This window comes from Aphidius gifuensis, linkage group LG2, assembly GCF_014905175.1.
Source record: "Aphidius gifuensis isolate YNYX2018 linkage group LG2, ASM1490517v1, whole genome shotgun sequence".
Classification (NCBI taxonomy): Eukaryota; Metazoa; Arthropoda; class Insecta; order Hymenoptera; family Braconidae; genus Aphidius; species Aphidius gifuensis.
Window position 1 is genome coordinate 15,397,268 of NC_057789.1, and position 16,684 is coordinate 15,413,951.

At 26.3% G+C, this 16,684-nt stretch overlaps 1 protein-coding gene across 1 annotated transcript; it reads left to right on the forward strand.

The window, feature by feature from the left end:
- LOC122850423 lies at window positions 1-771 on the forward strand. The gene has a single exon (XM_044149575.1). The coding sequence runs from the start codon at window positions 1-3 to the stop codon at window positions 769-771; it is 771 nt and encodes a 256-aa protein (XP_044005510.1).
- Window positions 772-16,684: the final 15,913 nt, after the last annotated feature.

A 16,684-nucleotide genomic window follows, 5' to 3' on the forward strand; every position in this document is an offset into this window, starting at 1 on the left:
ATGCTTCTCGGTTTTGCAGAAGACTATCAAAAAATTATAGTTAATGCTAAACATGAAATTATTTTAGTAAGATCTCGCTCTGATGTAAATGCAATAGTTAAACATCAAGAAGTTGCAGCAATGCCAGCTTTTAAATTAACAATTTCAAAAATTGAATGGTTGATGCCATATATAATGCTATCAAATAGAAATAAAATGGAAATGATGAAATATATACAAAAGGACCCAATAATCTCCATTGGATTTAGGAGCTGGGAACTGTATGAATATCCATTGCTGCCAACAACTAATCAAATAATATGGACTGTAAAAACTAGCTCACAATTGGAAAAACCTCGTTTTGTTATTCTTGGTTTTCAAACGAATAGAAAAAATGATTGGACGAAAAATGCTGGGAATTTTGATCATTGTGATCTAACAAATGTGAAATTATATCTTAATTCTTCCATTTATCCATATGGAAATTTAAATCTCGATATTGAAAAAAATCAATATTCTATGTTGTATGAGATGTATAATAATTTTACTGACTCTTATTATGCAACAAAAATAGAATCACTATCAAAAGATTCTTTCATAACTCAATGTCCATTGGCTGTGATTGATTGCAGCAAACAAAATAAGTTATTAAAAACTGGAGCAGTTGATGTTCGTCTTGAATTTGAATCGAAGAACAATTTTCCTGGAAGAACTTCAGCTTATTGTTTAATTTTACATGACAACATTATTGAGTATAAACCAATCAGCGGAATAGTTCATAAATTAAGTTAAAAAATAAAATTTTAATAAAAACTTATAAAATTAATAATAATAATAATAATAATAATAATAATAATAATAATTGAAAGGTTTAAGGTGAAAAAAAAATAAATAAATAATTTGAAAACTTTTGAATTTGTTGTTTATGATTTTATTTCTTCTGTTGAAATAGGTTCTTGAAAGTCAGAGTCCATTATAATACAATTATCGAATTTTATATCACGATTATTCTCTCCGCTGCACGTCATTATTAAACTGCCTTCTTTTATTGCTTTTTGTAATTCCAAATATTCGTTTTCATCGTTTGAGAAGAGAGTGGCGAATCTTTTAGGTAAATACAGGTAATAAGCGTTGTCTATTTCTACTGTGGCTGCAGCTCCGAATTTTCCAGAATCAAACTTGAGCAATTTGGTGATTCTGTATGCTAAATTTTTTGATAAATCTTTTATAACTTTGCGTTGTTTACCTCTTTGAAGCTGCTTTGTCTTTGTGAACGCCATTTTATAAATTCTAAAATAAAATTATTTATATACATGAAGAAATTAGTATTTATTATAGATATAATATTCATATACCTATATATATATATATAATAATAAGTATAATAATAAGTTTTGATCATTTACAATTAAAAAAAATAGTGAAATAATGCTTCAAAAAGGTAGTATTTACAATTTTTCTGAAAAACAAAATTGTAAATGATCAAAACTATGAATATTGTATGCTATAAAATTCAATACTCTATAAAATAAGACCAACGCGAACTTGAACGGTCGAAAATTAAAGTCTCCATGATCAAAATGGTGAATGAAGTGTATTAAACCCATGTTAATCAAATGGAAAAAACAAATGACCCCTGAACCACCTCTATATATTTTTCAATTGAGTTCAAATTTTTTCTGGGCATGATTTAGAGCTGTATAAACTTGTATGAAGATGGGTGAAAAGAAAAAAAAATATCGAAAAAAAAAAAAACACCCTCATATATATATATGTATATAAAATATATATTTATTTATTTATATGAAAACTTACCAGTTGAGAACTGTTGTTGAATCTTTAGATTTCCTGAGAGAACTAATGCTACTGATGTTAAAAACATCCATATTTATAATACAAACCAAATATCCCCTCTAAATATCACATTATTTTTCCATTAGTTTAAATATGTTGAAAAAATAATATTGTGTGGGAAATAAGTGAAGAAATCTAGATAAAAGATGCTTAATCTATGTATATTGATTTTTATTAGGTTGAATATTTAAAAGAAAAATATATATCTCTATTCTAGCAGGTTTTCGTAAATAAATCGGATTTTAAAAAACAATCAAGCCTATCGAAATAATAAAAAAAAAAAAAAAAAAAAAGATTTTTCTATTCAGGTAAACGGTTAGTTTATAAATCAATAAAAAATAATATGTGAAAGCATCTCAAATTCCTTCAAATATTTTAGAAAGATCTTTGACTCCTCCCATACACAAGTTTTTCTATACTATATAGAATTTAAAAAAATTGTGAAACCTGTGAATGTTTAGAAAAAAATAATTTTATATTTGAAAGAATTTATGTCTTCTTGACCTGAAAAATTTGTAGAGTTGCATCGACCTTTTCTGATTGGAAGGTTTGTTTACGATCCAATTCAAAATATGCAGCGGTAACTTAAATTCTTTCAATTTTATCCTCCTCCCTATTAAAAAGATCTTTGACTCCTCCCATACACAAGTTTTTCTATACTATATAGAATTTGAAAAAATGGTGAAACCTGTGAATGTTTGGGAAAAAATAATTTTTTTTATTTTTTTACATTGCTATGTTGAAATAGTCGAGCACAAACGTGTTTGAACCTGTTTCATAATACATTATATATATTATGGAGCTCAATCTAAACCTAAACAATTAAAATATACATTTATTTCAAATAAAAAGCAAACAACAAGCAATTATATATATATATATTTTAAAGCTATTTATTTATTGCAATATTTATTTTACATTATGATTCGATATTTGATCTTTCTTCTCTACATTTTGAACAATCTTTCCTTGCTACGTGTAAGAAAAGTCCAAAGTCATCTGTTGAATCCAAATCATTTTGTAGAGGATGTTGATTACATTTTCTTAATCCTAAAATTGTTGGATTTGTCTTTCGTTTTCTCATTTCATCTATTTGGTGAGAACCAAATTTGATAATTGCCATTATCGGAAGTTCTCTAATTTCAGCTTGAGCTAAATCCGCAATATTATCCACACCACAAAAATGTATTATTGATTTTTTCATATTGGCTTTTGTTGTAAAAGTCTTAATATACCATGACTTTATCCGCTCAACGTTTTCTAGAGAGCATTTATAAGACTCACAGTGTAAATGCATTTGTGAATGTCGTATAGCTGGATGTTCTTCTTCTAATATTTTTATGTCTGGACATCCTAGCTCATTTAAGTTGAAAATTGTTTTTGGATTATTGCGTAAAACAAAAGCTAACCACTTTTTTTTATCTTCACCTTTTACAAATAAGTATGAAAATTTTTCAATTTCTTGATTAATAATATTTGCGATTTCGCTATATTCTTCACTGCCAAACTCCCAACACATACCATGATAGGTTGATTCACATTTAGATATAATTTTATTGAATTTATCACTTAATTGTGTTCTTTCACAGGGTGGTTTGAATATTTTAACTATTCGTTTAAGTTTAGAGCTCAATGGTTGAATAGCTAGCTCTTTTAACACAAATAAACCTTGATCTTCTTGGAAACCTTGGGAATCGATGAATGCTGACATTTTTATTTTTTTTTTTGATAAATAATGTTCACTTGAGGATGTAGAAATTTTAACTAATAATATTTTTCTACAATATTAATTTTGAAGCAAGTTCTTCCTCTCTTAAAATTACTCCCACTATTAAAAAACTCTCCCACTCTACTTGGCTTTAAAATAATTTTTATTTAGAAATAATATTATAAAATGATATTATAAACAATAAATTAAAAAATAAATTCCACTCTGCAACAAACCACTTTTTAAAACAAAGTATCACTCACCTCACTCATTTCCATCACATCAAGTTGGTGCCGTGGTCCTGGGGATAGCGTGCTGGACTTTCACTTTGAACATCCACCGTTCAAATCCCACTCAAAACACTTTTTTTTATTTTTCCAAAAAAAAAAAACATGGCGGCGCGTCTTATGCCTTTCACTTCCTTCTCCCTCAACCACCCTCACACAAAAAAAATGATGCCGCGTCTTCTGCCTTTCACTACCTTCTCTCTCAACCACCCTCACACTCCACCCACCCAGCCACCCATGAATATTAAGTGTGCCAGAACTCTTATAACTCCTCTACTTATATTTGCTTGAAATATATATTTTTTTGAAACATTAATTCCTTAGCTACATCTTTCTCTCTCGTACATCATCGAGGATCTCCGAGTTCAACATCAAGCAAGCCTCTAAGCAGCAGTCTGGAGTCACTTGCGTTTTGGTTTTACTACAACACACACCTCATTATTTTTCATCCAATTATACCTGGTGATACACACCGAGTATAATTACTTTTGAGTTATATTTCACGTTGGGCAAAAGGTATACAACTTTTTGCAGAGTATATTTGTTGAGCAATATCACCTTTTTGTATATATTTTTTCCCATTAAATAAACACTATTATTTAACCACAATTTGTCATATCCTGTCACATTCATTTCATCCTTTTATACAGTCCACATACTGGCGCAAACACAAACTAATTTTCAATTGGTCATACTTTATGTTTATTCTACATTTTTCCTTGTATTATTAGATTTGATGATGTAATAAATAAGCTACTGTATGCAACTCTTACGTCTCTTATGAATAATCACCGGAGGAAAATTAATAAAACCATTCAATTTAAAAGCTGGAAAAACGTTTTTCAAACAGTATCATTCGCCAACATTCGCCATTTAACTGGTATTTATTATAACAATGGACGTTCTGATGCATTAATTTTTGGAAAAATTACAACTGCATTCAGTGATATAGTTATAAAAGCACTGAGGAAATATTTTCAAACAGCTAAATTGCGCGGCACTCAATTTACTGTATAACGGTAAACTTCCAGTATTTTTAATTCAATTTATTTTATAATATTTATCATATTATTTCATATATAAAGCTTAATTATTTATTTATAAAGTGAGGCCTGTTTTTATTTTTTAGAGTGTGTCGTGTAAGAATAAAACAGTTTAAAAATTAGATTTTTTGTTCTCATATATATAAATTGAAATCAAATTTTCAATTATAAAAAACAGTATAATAGTTCAATTTTTTTCAAAACTCAGTTATAATATATATATAAATTTTCAGGAAATTACACAAAATTGAATGGATTTAAAATTACCAATTAAGAATACTGATATTATTTCCTATAGTTCAAAGATGCTAAAAAATTCTTGGGGATTTCCATTAGCACTTGAGCATGACATTAATGATATAACTTTTGATGATTTGTTAAATACTATAAATAGCATAGAAGGACTGGAAGATATCCCGGAAATAACTGTATTCAAAGATAATTTGAAAAAAAGATGGGCAGAAAAAATTAAGTATGTTATTTCTTACTCTGCTGACCGAACATCTGACATAATAGAATCAGTTGAACGTCGCATCATTCGAAATATTTTTAATGGAAAAGGAAGCATATTAAATATTTTAGGTAGAGTAACAATGGATACAAGTTTTTTATCATTTATTATTATACCTATATCCCAGTTAACCACAAATTTTCAGTTTGCAATTCTGGTAAACTTCCGGATATTTTTCGGAAATCGTTTCTGGAAATATTTACGAGAAATTTTCTAGAAAATTTCCAGAAATGTTTATTAGATATTTTCTGGAAAATTTCGGTAAATCATTTCCAGAAATGTTTATTAGATATTTTCTAGAAAATTTCCGGAAATTGTTTCTCATTTTTATCAACTCTTTTCCCAGATAGAAAAATACGCGAAAATCGACATCGAATCGACATTATATCGACATAAGCTATATCGATAATAAGTCGGGTCTACGGTCGATGCGACGTCGATATTACCGTAAGATTGACATTGTCAAAAACTGAAAATATGAAAATACTTGCATTTACCAGAGAATTGTAAGTGTAAAAAATCATAAATAATTGTATTACAATACCCTTATTGGTATCATTCTTCCTTTCCTTGATAACATTTGTTTAATTTGTTGTTTTTAATTTTTTTTATCAAAATGTCATAGAAGATTATAACCTAGAAAACAAATATTAGTCCAAGGAAAAAGTTATTTCTGGAAAGGCTTCTTACAAATTTAGTAATTGTTTCCAGAAAATTTCCGGAAATTTTCTAGTTTATATTACCGGAAACCATTTCCAGAAAATTTCTGGAAAATTACGAGAAACTGATTAGCTGGGCAGTAATAAAAAATGTATTACCCCCGTATGTCCTTAAAAAAACATCTATAAGCTGCTCACTATCAGTAACCTAATAAAAGTGGCTCAATACTTGAATTCATTTTAAAAACAAACAAACATTTAAAGAACAATAGACAAATAAATTAAAATAACGTGCCACTTTTTTGAGTATATATCACTTTTAGACATATTTGTTCTTTATATTTTAGTTTTTTAATATAACTATAATAAAATTATAAAATAAAAATTCTTTTGCATGTCGATTCTTATGGTCGTGTGTCATGAATAATTTTGGGGAATTGTTTTTTGATATAAAAATTATAAATAATTATTAGACCATGCATGTTTTATTGTTGAAAATACACGCTACTCGGAATAAAATCGTCAACAGTAAAAAAAAAATTTGTAAGAGTATTACTAAACAATTTAATCTTTTATTGGGTCACCTTTATATAAAAAAAAGCGGGGCGACATAATAATTGATGAAAATTGAGAAAAAAATTGGACGAAATGAGACATTTAAAAAAATTTAATCGTACAAAAATTTTTTAATTTTAATTTTTTTAAAAATTTTTTTTTTAATTAATTGATTTCCAACTAGAAAATCATTAAATAATGTTTAATGAACCTGCTATCTCTTATACATATATATCGGTATATTCATTTTGATAAATTTGATTAACATATATCTAATTGGCAGGTCATATAAAAAATGGTTTGTCAAACCAGTACAATTCAATAATCTTCTTAAATTATCAATAAAAAATGATATTAAAGAAGCAGCAAGGAATGGGCATCAAAACACTGAGTAAATATTTTTAAATTAATATAATAATGATAATATTAATATCGAGCATTTTTTTTTTTTTTTATAAGTTATAGATTGTCTATAAATAATTTCTTAGAGACTTGTGTTACGTACCGGTATTTTTAAATTAAAAATAATTGATTAATGAATAATATTCGGTAAATTCTAGGGATAGAGTATAATATCGAGTAACACATAAATTTTTTCCTTTTATTTTTTAATAATTATATTTCACTTTAAGCATCATGGACATTTTTTATTTAAATATTATTTACTTTTTCAATATTATTTTTCATTATCTCAACTCACAGTTGCATTTTTAAATCAGCAACTCGATATTTAACATCCGTTGAGTTCAACAATTATTGAGAATAATATCTCAGCAATAATTAAACGCTGACTACCATGAGAACCATCAATGGTGATTGGTCAAAGACGTTTCCACCTAAGATCATCCCTACTTTTTAATTTAATTTTTATGGGAATTATTATTTTATAATTTAAGGAGCTTTACTCTTGCGGCAACTTTTGTTTGGACAATATCTAAATTAAATTTAAATCAATTTTATAAAATTAACTTTTACGTTTCTAATAAATAAAATTTTAAAGTGAATTTAAATTAAATAATCGTTGTGATAAAATTATTATTTTTTCCTTTACAAATTGACTGTTCCTAATACTATAAAATAATTGACTGTTACATTTTTCTGGGGTGTTGTTTTCTGTACTTCGAGTTTGTTTTACCGTTGGGATTATTCGAAACTCCCAACATCAAAAGGCGACCATCCAGATTGACACGCTCTCAACAATATTGGTTTCGGATTATTCTAACATAAAGGTACATCTACTTCCTCCTAACCCGTTACCCTGTGGGGAATAACAAAACAAGAGGATTTTATAAAACCAAGTTAAATATCAAGCTCATTAATTTATATTATTCTCAAATTATTATATTATTATTTTTCAGTTAAACATTCTTCTTTTTTTTTGTTATTTCATAGATAATATAAAATAATTAGCTTGGTACGTAACACTTGTCTGCAAAAAAAAAGCAATTGAAATAATTCTTAGAAAAGTGGAAATAAAAAAAATCCGTTAGTAATTAAATATTATTTAAATCGACCATACATTTATATATACATTTTAAATCATAAAATGCGCATTTTTTTAAGGCAAATTAAGTGTTACAGCGGTGGAACAAGACATAAAAGATCATCCAAACAGCCCTCGAGAAGTCCGTAAGCCAATTCTTTTCAAGTTATTCAATATTATGCTACCTGAGATCCGTTCAATGCATATTGATGATGTCGTCGAAAGAGTTATTAATGAAAAGAGTGACAATTTGGAAAATCGAATACCATCTAACCATCATTCAAAAGAATCATCTGTGTATTTTAATAGCTCTAATAAACCAAAAAAAAAAAAGTAGATACAAAGGAAGCCCCATCCAATCTTAAAGCTCTTCAAGGTAATACGTTATTGTCTACAACATCGCCATTAACCTCAGCTCATCATATTAATCATCATCAAATCATATTAATAATAAAATCGGCCAAGTAATAATGCGACACACAAACAGCTCAGATAAAAAATGTCGCAATACACTTGATAAAAAATCAGCAACAATAAATGGTATTTATCCAATATATTTTATGGAATTTGAAAAAAAACATATAAATAATATTCTAAGCATAAATATAATTTACATTTTTTTTTCTTTTCAACAGCAAAACCAAAGCCAACTAAAAAAAAACCACTTAGCCTAAAACGGACATTAATATCAACAATTAAAAATAATATTGGCTAATTGGATGATTAAAAAAAATGCCTCGAACAAAAACGAGATATTTTATTTGACGACGAAGACATGAAATCATATTTAATAAGAACATATTCATCTCTTGTCCAGAAATTTAAACAACACTACGATATTACTTATAATTATCATTCATCTATGTAATTAATTCACAGTAAAAAGAGGAAGAAAAAGGAAAAAAATTTTTGTTTAGTTTACAAATTTTGAAAATGAATATGAATTACTAATAATAAAAAAATAAATTTGAAATTTGTCATGATAATGTTTCATATTCAATAAATTTATTAAAAATTGATTGAATTTAAAAAAGAAATTTAAACAACCTGCTCAAAATATATTATTATTATGTAATTAATAAAAAAATTTTTTGAATTATATGCATATATATTTTTCTTACCATTCTTTGATTATATTAATAATGTATAATAAATAATGAATATATGTTCCAATTATCCATATTTAATTATTGCACGTTTAAATTTTACACATAAAGTTTTACACAATAATATAGTACACATTATCTGATTACTCGGTTAAAACTACACATTTAATTTTAAACGTAATACTTTTACACGAAATAATTTAAAATAAATAGATAAAGAATATATATTTACCCATATACTTTATATATATATATATAAATTTTACACATAATAATTTACACTAAATAGTTTTACACATATTTATTTACACGTAATTATTATACACATAATAATTTAAACATATTATATTTAGGGTGCGATTTCACGACAGGCTAAAATTTCCGCTCGTAAACATGGCGGCTGCAAAAATAACCAAATTATAACTAAATTCACTGAATTATCACTAAGTTTACTAGATTTACTGTAAATCCATGGTGTCTCTCCGTGACTGCAGGACAAGCTTGACACTGCCTAGCTTGTTCTTAAGTCACGGATTTGCAGTAAATTTAGTGAATTTGGTTATTTTTGCAGCCGCCATCAGCCGCCATGTTTAAAAACGGAAATTTTAGCTTGTCGTGAGTTCGCACCCCTACGCGGAAAAGTTTTACAGGCTGTCAATGAATTTAAGGCGAGCATTTCTACATTACCGATAAAACTAGGGATAATTTTCTTAGAAAAATAGGGAAATTTGTTAGATAACGCTACATTTGACTTTTTATTAAAATTTTTTGAAAACAAACTAATTAAAAAGAAAAGAGTTATTGATAATAAATTTAGAGAAATAATTAATATTATTTGGCTGTTGTGAAACAAACTAAAAAAAACGTGTAATTATTATAAAGTAAGTATTTTCATGTAAGTATAATTCGAATAATAATATTTTGAAGTTCATTTTTTTATTTTTAGTTTACAGCTTTCATAAAATTCAAGTACCTGAAATTGAGAATTATTTTTGATACAATAATATATTATTCTAATCAATAGTACAATGTAATGAACGACAAACATAATTCAGTTAAATAATAATTTTAAAAAATACAATGGTTTTTTTTTTTTTAGCCTATGTCAAGAGTTTTGTATCGAGACTTTACTTATTATTTCTCTTGATACAAAAATATAAAATTAAAATTATATTTAAATATTTTTTCCCACAAATAGATAATTATTATCAAAATTTATATTAATTGTTGAATATCAAGTGGTAAAATTTGTTTATAATAATAATAATGATATTTATTACATCATGTTGAATGTACTACATGTGTTTTTTTAAAAAAGTCAAATTAAGAATCATTTTTAATACAATAGTATATGATTAAAATTATCAGTACAAGTGTAAGTAAACGGAATATTACTTTAAGTGAAAACTATATTTTTTTTTAGCCTAGGTCATCATTGCATACTTTGTTACACCATATTTTTTTTTTTTTTAACGCTTGCTTTTAATAAATCACGAATTCTACTCTAAAAATTCAATAATTGAATACTTTTTCAAAATATTTTCCATGATTATTTTATTTTTCATGCAAACTATAAAAAAAATTTGACGTGTCAATCCCCACGAACATACAAAAAAAAATTTACAAATTATCCTCTATAACTTTTTTTTTTTTCAAGATAACATTTGTATTTTTTTATTTGTAACCATTCGTTATTCCCATTTTATTTTCTTTGTAATCTATGAAACCCTTATGAAGCCTCATGATACAAAAAAAGTATTTTTTATTTACAAGATTAATATACCTATTACTATTGTTTATATAAAATAATAATTTCTAAACTTAAAACAAAATATTGAATTATTATACAATAATAATTCAATTATAATATTGACTAATTTCATGTTTTAAAAAAAAAGAAATAGACATTGATGTGTTAGTTTAAAAAAAAAAAATTATTATTGTAATTGTACAATAACTTTACAATATAATTTATTTATACTTTTTTAATGAAAGTAAAGGAAAAATGGTATACTTGATAAATATATATATTTATAATTATTAAGTTTATTATAGTGTATTAAAAAAGGTACTTCTAAGTTCAAAAAATAATTTTTGATTTAAACTAAAAAGCACTTTTTTTAATAAGTATAATATCTTACGTATGAAAAAACACAGTGATATTCAATGTTTCAATATCGATATTATTAGGATTCAACTACATATGATATTTCATATGTCGTTATTTATTGATTTTAAATTATTCAAGTTTGTTTAACATACTAAATGCAAGATAGTGTTTGTAAAATACAGATTGGGAACTGAACTATCGAGGTGTTACACGGCGTATAAAAGTAGACGTATTAATATAAATAAAAATAAAAAAATATTAATAAAACAAATACAAATCTATTATATCGACACTTTCAGAGGATATTATTATATCCCAGACAACATGTTTTTTTATTCAGTTTTTATAGGAAATTTTCTCACGATTACGGGAAAAATACGGAAAAAATTCCTACACATGAGCAAAGTGGTTAAAAATGGAGTTAAAGTATCGAAAAAAAGGCTATTTCTCGGTTATATATCGTATAGTTATTAAAATTACGATTAATTCTAAAATTTATTAATATCAATCAATAAAGCTCGTCAAGTCATAATAATTTATAAATTTCAATATAAATATTATTCTTGCAAATATAATGATGGCAGTCGATAAAACTCTTCGAGTAAAAAAGAAAGTCAAAATAAAAATTTTGATAAATTAAATTTTTTATTTTTTTTTTTTTAACCGCTAGATTTTCAACTGAGACACTAAATTTTTTACATAGCCACTAAACTTTTTACTTAGTCTCATTTATAGCCAAATATATTTTTATCCGCTTAATTTTCCCCTCAGCTACATCTTTTCCTTAGCTGCATCTTTTCCTTAGCCGCTTAATCTTTTACTTAGCCTCAATTATAGCTAAACACACAATATGTACATAATTTTACCAGCTTAATTTTTCTCTCAGCTACATCTTTTTCTTAGCTGAATTTTTCCTTAGCTATATTTTTTACTTAGTCTCAATTATAGCCAAAAAAATAATACCTACATATTTTTACCAGCTAAAATATTTTACTTAGCCACTTCTTCTCCTTAGCTCTATTATATTAACAATTATGATTCATTCAATAATTTATGAAACAAATAACCACCAATACCAGAAAAATATCGATAACTCGAAAAATATTCGGAATATATTAAAAATTTTATTTGAACTTTTTTTTCTACTTGATGAGTTTTATCAATCGTCAATATGAAATTAGGAAAAAAAATCGATATATCGAAATTTTGAAATCATTGATTATTGAAAATTACTGACTACAATAATTTTATGAAAATAGAAAAAAATAAAATAAAAACAAACAATATTTTTATAAATGAATAAAAAAAATTTGTTTGAATATGTACTTATTATTATTGCGTTCAATTACAACGACTCGCCGAAGATGTTTACACATAATAAACGCGCGAGTCTAGATCACTCACAAAATTTTTTTTTTTTTTCGGACTATATCGAAAAGACATGTAACTTTAATTACTTTCACTAGATACAGTAATTTAAAATCTAAATATAAAATATAAAATACAAAACTTAATTTTAACATGATCTACTTATCGATGCACTGAAGAAGCATCATATTGTTGTCTACAAAATAAATAGTTACAATCACAACTTGATATCATGTGTTAAATATCAAGCTGTGAAGTAATATTTGTATTGGAACAAAATTTTTATCTTGTAATTAAGATGATGTTTATTACATCATGTTGAGTATACTCATAAATTTTACAATCTTTCATTAATTTTTTTTTTTGTAAAAGAACATTTGTATCTTTTTAATAATCATTCTTCGATTATTATGTCGTAATGAACTGTATTTTTTCATTTTATTTGTAATGTATGAAAACACTAATTGTAAGAACTAGCCCCATGATACAAAAAAAAAAGTTTACAAATAGTACTCAACCTTTCCTATTTTTAAATATTGTTTCATCAAGTAATCATATTATTATTATTTTTTGTAATCTATGAAACGCTTGAATAAACAAGTCCCATGATACAAAGAAGTAAAGTTTACCAATGATGTTCTATCATTAGTATTTTTAATTAATGTTTTATCGAGTAATTGTATGATTTGTATATATAAAAATATAAAATTGAAATTATATTTCAAAATTTAAATTTTTAAATATTTTTTTTCATAAATAGATAAGTATTATAACAATTTAATATTAATAGTTGAATATCAAGTGGTCAAAACTTTTTATGATAATAGTGATGTTTATTATATCATGTTGAGTGTACTGTTCTTTTCTATGTCGTTGAATACTTGATCGATTCTTTGATCAAGACACAGTTTTCATTCAATATGTCGAAGCCAGGCTCATCAATAAATTTTATCCAATTTTCAGGAACTTTTAGATAATCAACTATACGAAATTTAAAGTTGTTTAATACAAGTTATTCAGCAACAATAATTGCTTCTGCTGCATTATTAATATTCAATTCCATCATGAATTTTTCTTCACAAAGAGCTTAAAGGTTTGGTACATCATATTTATGACTGAGATATAAAATGTGATCTAGTTCTTGAGTGTCTTCTGGTAATTTATTGAAGTTCATGTACAAAAGAAAATTTTCAAAACCTCTATATGTGGTGTCACTTATTTCAACAAAGTTTTTTTTATTTTCAATAAATTCAGTATTTGAAAACATCCTGCTGAAAACGTATGTATTGATAAAATCCCTTTGTATCATCCATTTTGCGAATTTTTATTTTTAATAAATAGAATATTTTTTGATCAATTAATCGACCACGCCTGAGTCATACACGGAGAAAAATTTTCACTCAATATTACTATGGTGCCACATTACCATAGAACCATATTATGATTATTAAAAAATTTACTGTCATTTCAACGAAAAAAAACAATTGTAGTCTTGAAAAATTAAAATGTACCATAGCGATTTTGTCATGTTTTTTTTTTGCTATTCCCCGATGAAAAAATTACAACGCATAAAGAAATTTTTACAGAAACCAAATTTAAAATTTAAAATAATCCAGTCTAAAAATTACATTGCACCATAGCAAAAAATATTTTTTTCTTTTTTTGCTTTGTTTATTTCTAAATTTTACTTTGTTGTTATGGACAAGATTAAAATGATCCTCTGAAAATTTACAATGTACCATAGTAATTTTAATAACTTTCTTGGATTTCCTGTAGGTGTCACTAACAAATACAAAGCAACATATTTAAAATTACAATGGGCCATAGCAAAATTGATGAAGGACTCAGAAATGTCAACTGCCCCCACTTTTTAGTCAACTGCGCAGGCGTGACTTTGCTTATTTTCAAATTGTTAATGTAAAACAAATAATATTTCCCTTACAGATACATTGTTGTGGCGCAGCGGATAACTCGTAGGATTTGTATCCCGATGATATGGGGTTCAAATCCTAGGCTTGAAATGTTTTTTTACAATATTTTTTTACGAGCGTTTATAAACATAATAAATTTTGCGTTTGCCCATCGCAAGAATTACTATGGTACATCGCGAAGCGTCGTATAATTCTCAATATTGCGTGGCTGTCTGAAAATTATAATCAGAAGCTTGCTACCCTACTTTTCATGAAATTGCTAAAATTATTGATGCTCTTATGGTTCCAGCTTACTGTAACATAACGCAAAAATTGCTATGGTATTATATTAAAAAAAAATGTAAATTTTTCTCCGTGTACGTATTTATACGCCATTAAATTAAATGATGACGCGGTGTCGTTTATTTTGGGCTGATTTCCATGCGATAATTATTTTATATTGTCGCTGACAAATATCGATTCAAAATATTTTCATGTTAATTTTTAAATTCAAGATGTCTTTAATGTCATGTTATATATCAAGTTTTTTCTTAATATTATACATGACACTGGTTATCTATTCATCAACTGGTGATTTACCAAATTTTTGAATTTTTTGTAACATTTCAAGTTTTAATAATATTGAATAAACTGTTTGACTATAGATTGTAAACTCGAATTTTTTAATGAATTAATAACACTTGTATTTGTAACAGCATCATTAAGACCAAACAAATCTTTATCATTTAAACATTTCAATGATTGATACTGATAATAATCATAATCATTATTTCTGATACATTTTCTTTTTTTGTATCTTTATCACATTTTGTGGTGACACAGTCCATGTAAAAAGTGGATCATAAAGTAATACTTGAAGTAATGTATTAATCATTTCTCTACGATCACGTAATAGTCATTGCTTCTCCACATGTTCTTCTTAATACACCTTCAACACCAGACACACCCATTACTGCTTCAATATCTCTTGTTAACCAAATGGTGCTGGTTTTCGTACTGGTAATGCTCAACCTTCTTCAAATGGAATACCAAAATCAATATGTACTCTTTCAGCAGTATTTTGATCAATCAATGTATTACTAACATGACCACCATTAATAAACAATATGTAACCAACTATACTTGTTGTTGCAGTACTTCTAACATATGCCAAACAACGTTCAAACCATGTTTCTGGTGATGGAAATTTTTCCAAAAATAAATATTGAAATGCTGGCTTGAAATTTTTACAACAATTTTGATATCCCTGGTGGAAATAATTTCTCCGTAAAACTCCGGAAAAACTCCGTAAAATTCCGGAAAAACTCCGTAAAATTCCGGAAATACTCCGTAAAATTTCGGAAAACTCCGTATCACTCCGGAATTGGCCCATTAAAATTTTTCGGTCATTTTTTTTCCTTCATTTTACACAGGAATTCGAGTATTTTAGAATTGCAACCGATTTTTCGTATTTTTTCGAATTTTTTCTAAGTGAGCCAATTCCGGAATAATCCGGAGCGATTCCGGAATCATCCGGAGCAATTTGGAATAATCCGGAGTAATCTGGAGCAATTCCGGAGCAATCCGGAGAAATATTTCCACCAGGGATACTTTTAATTTGACTGAATTTGGCTCATTATGTGAATCAGCAAGTTTTTGTCTACATAACCATTTGATTTAACATCAATTATCATTGTTAGTACCATTTTATTTTCATAGCTACGTATTTTGTGTATTTTAAATTTCAATGGTATGCGTGTTCGACTTTTTTTTTTGGATCAAATTGATAATATGCAAGTTCAATTAAAGCATTCATCATTTCATTGTATTCATCAATTAATAAATTTATATTTGCTTTTTTGAGATCATTTGTAATACTAAAACTTTATCCAAATTTATACTTAAACTGGATCCGAATTTTAATTGAAAAAAAAAAAATAATATATATTCTTTTTTCAATCATTTTTTTTAACAATAATTATTACCAATATTTCTATCTTAGAAAATTCAACGTAAACTAAACTAAAATTCCGGAATTTACGGGGACTTGATCTCGGGGCTTTTCCGTTTAAAGTCGACGACATTATCCTATCGACCACGGCGGCGTACAT

Excerpts from the sequence above, each read along its gene's own strand:
- LOC122850423 (XM_044149575.1), top strand. The coding sequence starts at position 1 with ATGCTTCTCGGTTTTGCAGAAGACTATCAAAAAATTATAGTTAATGCT.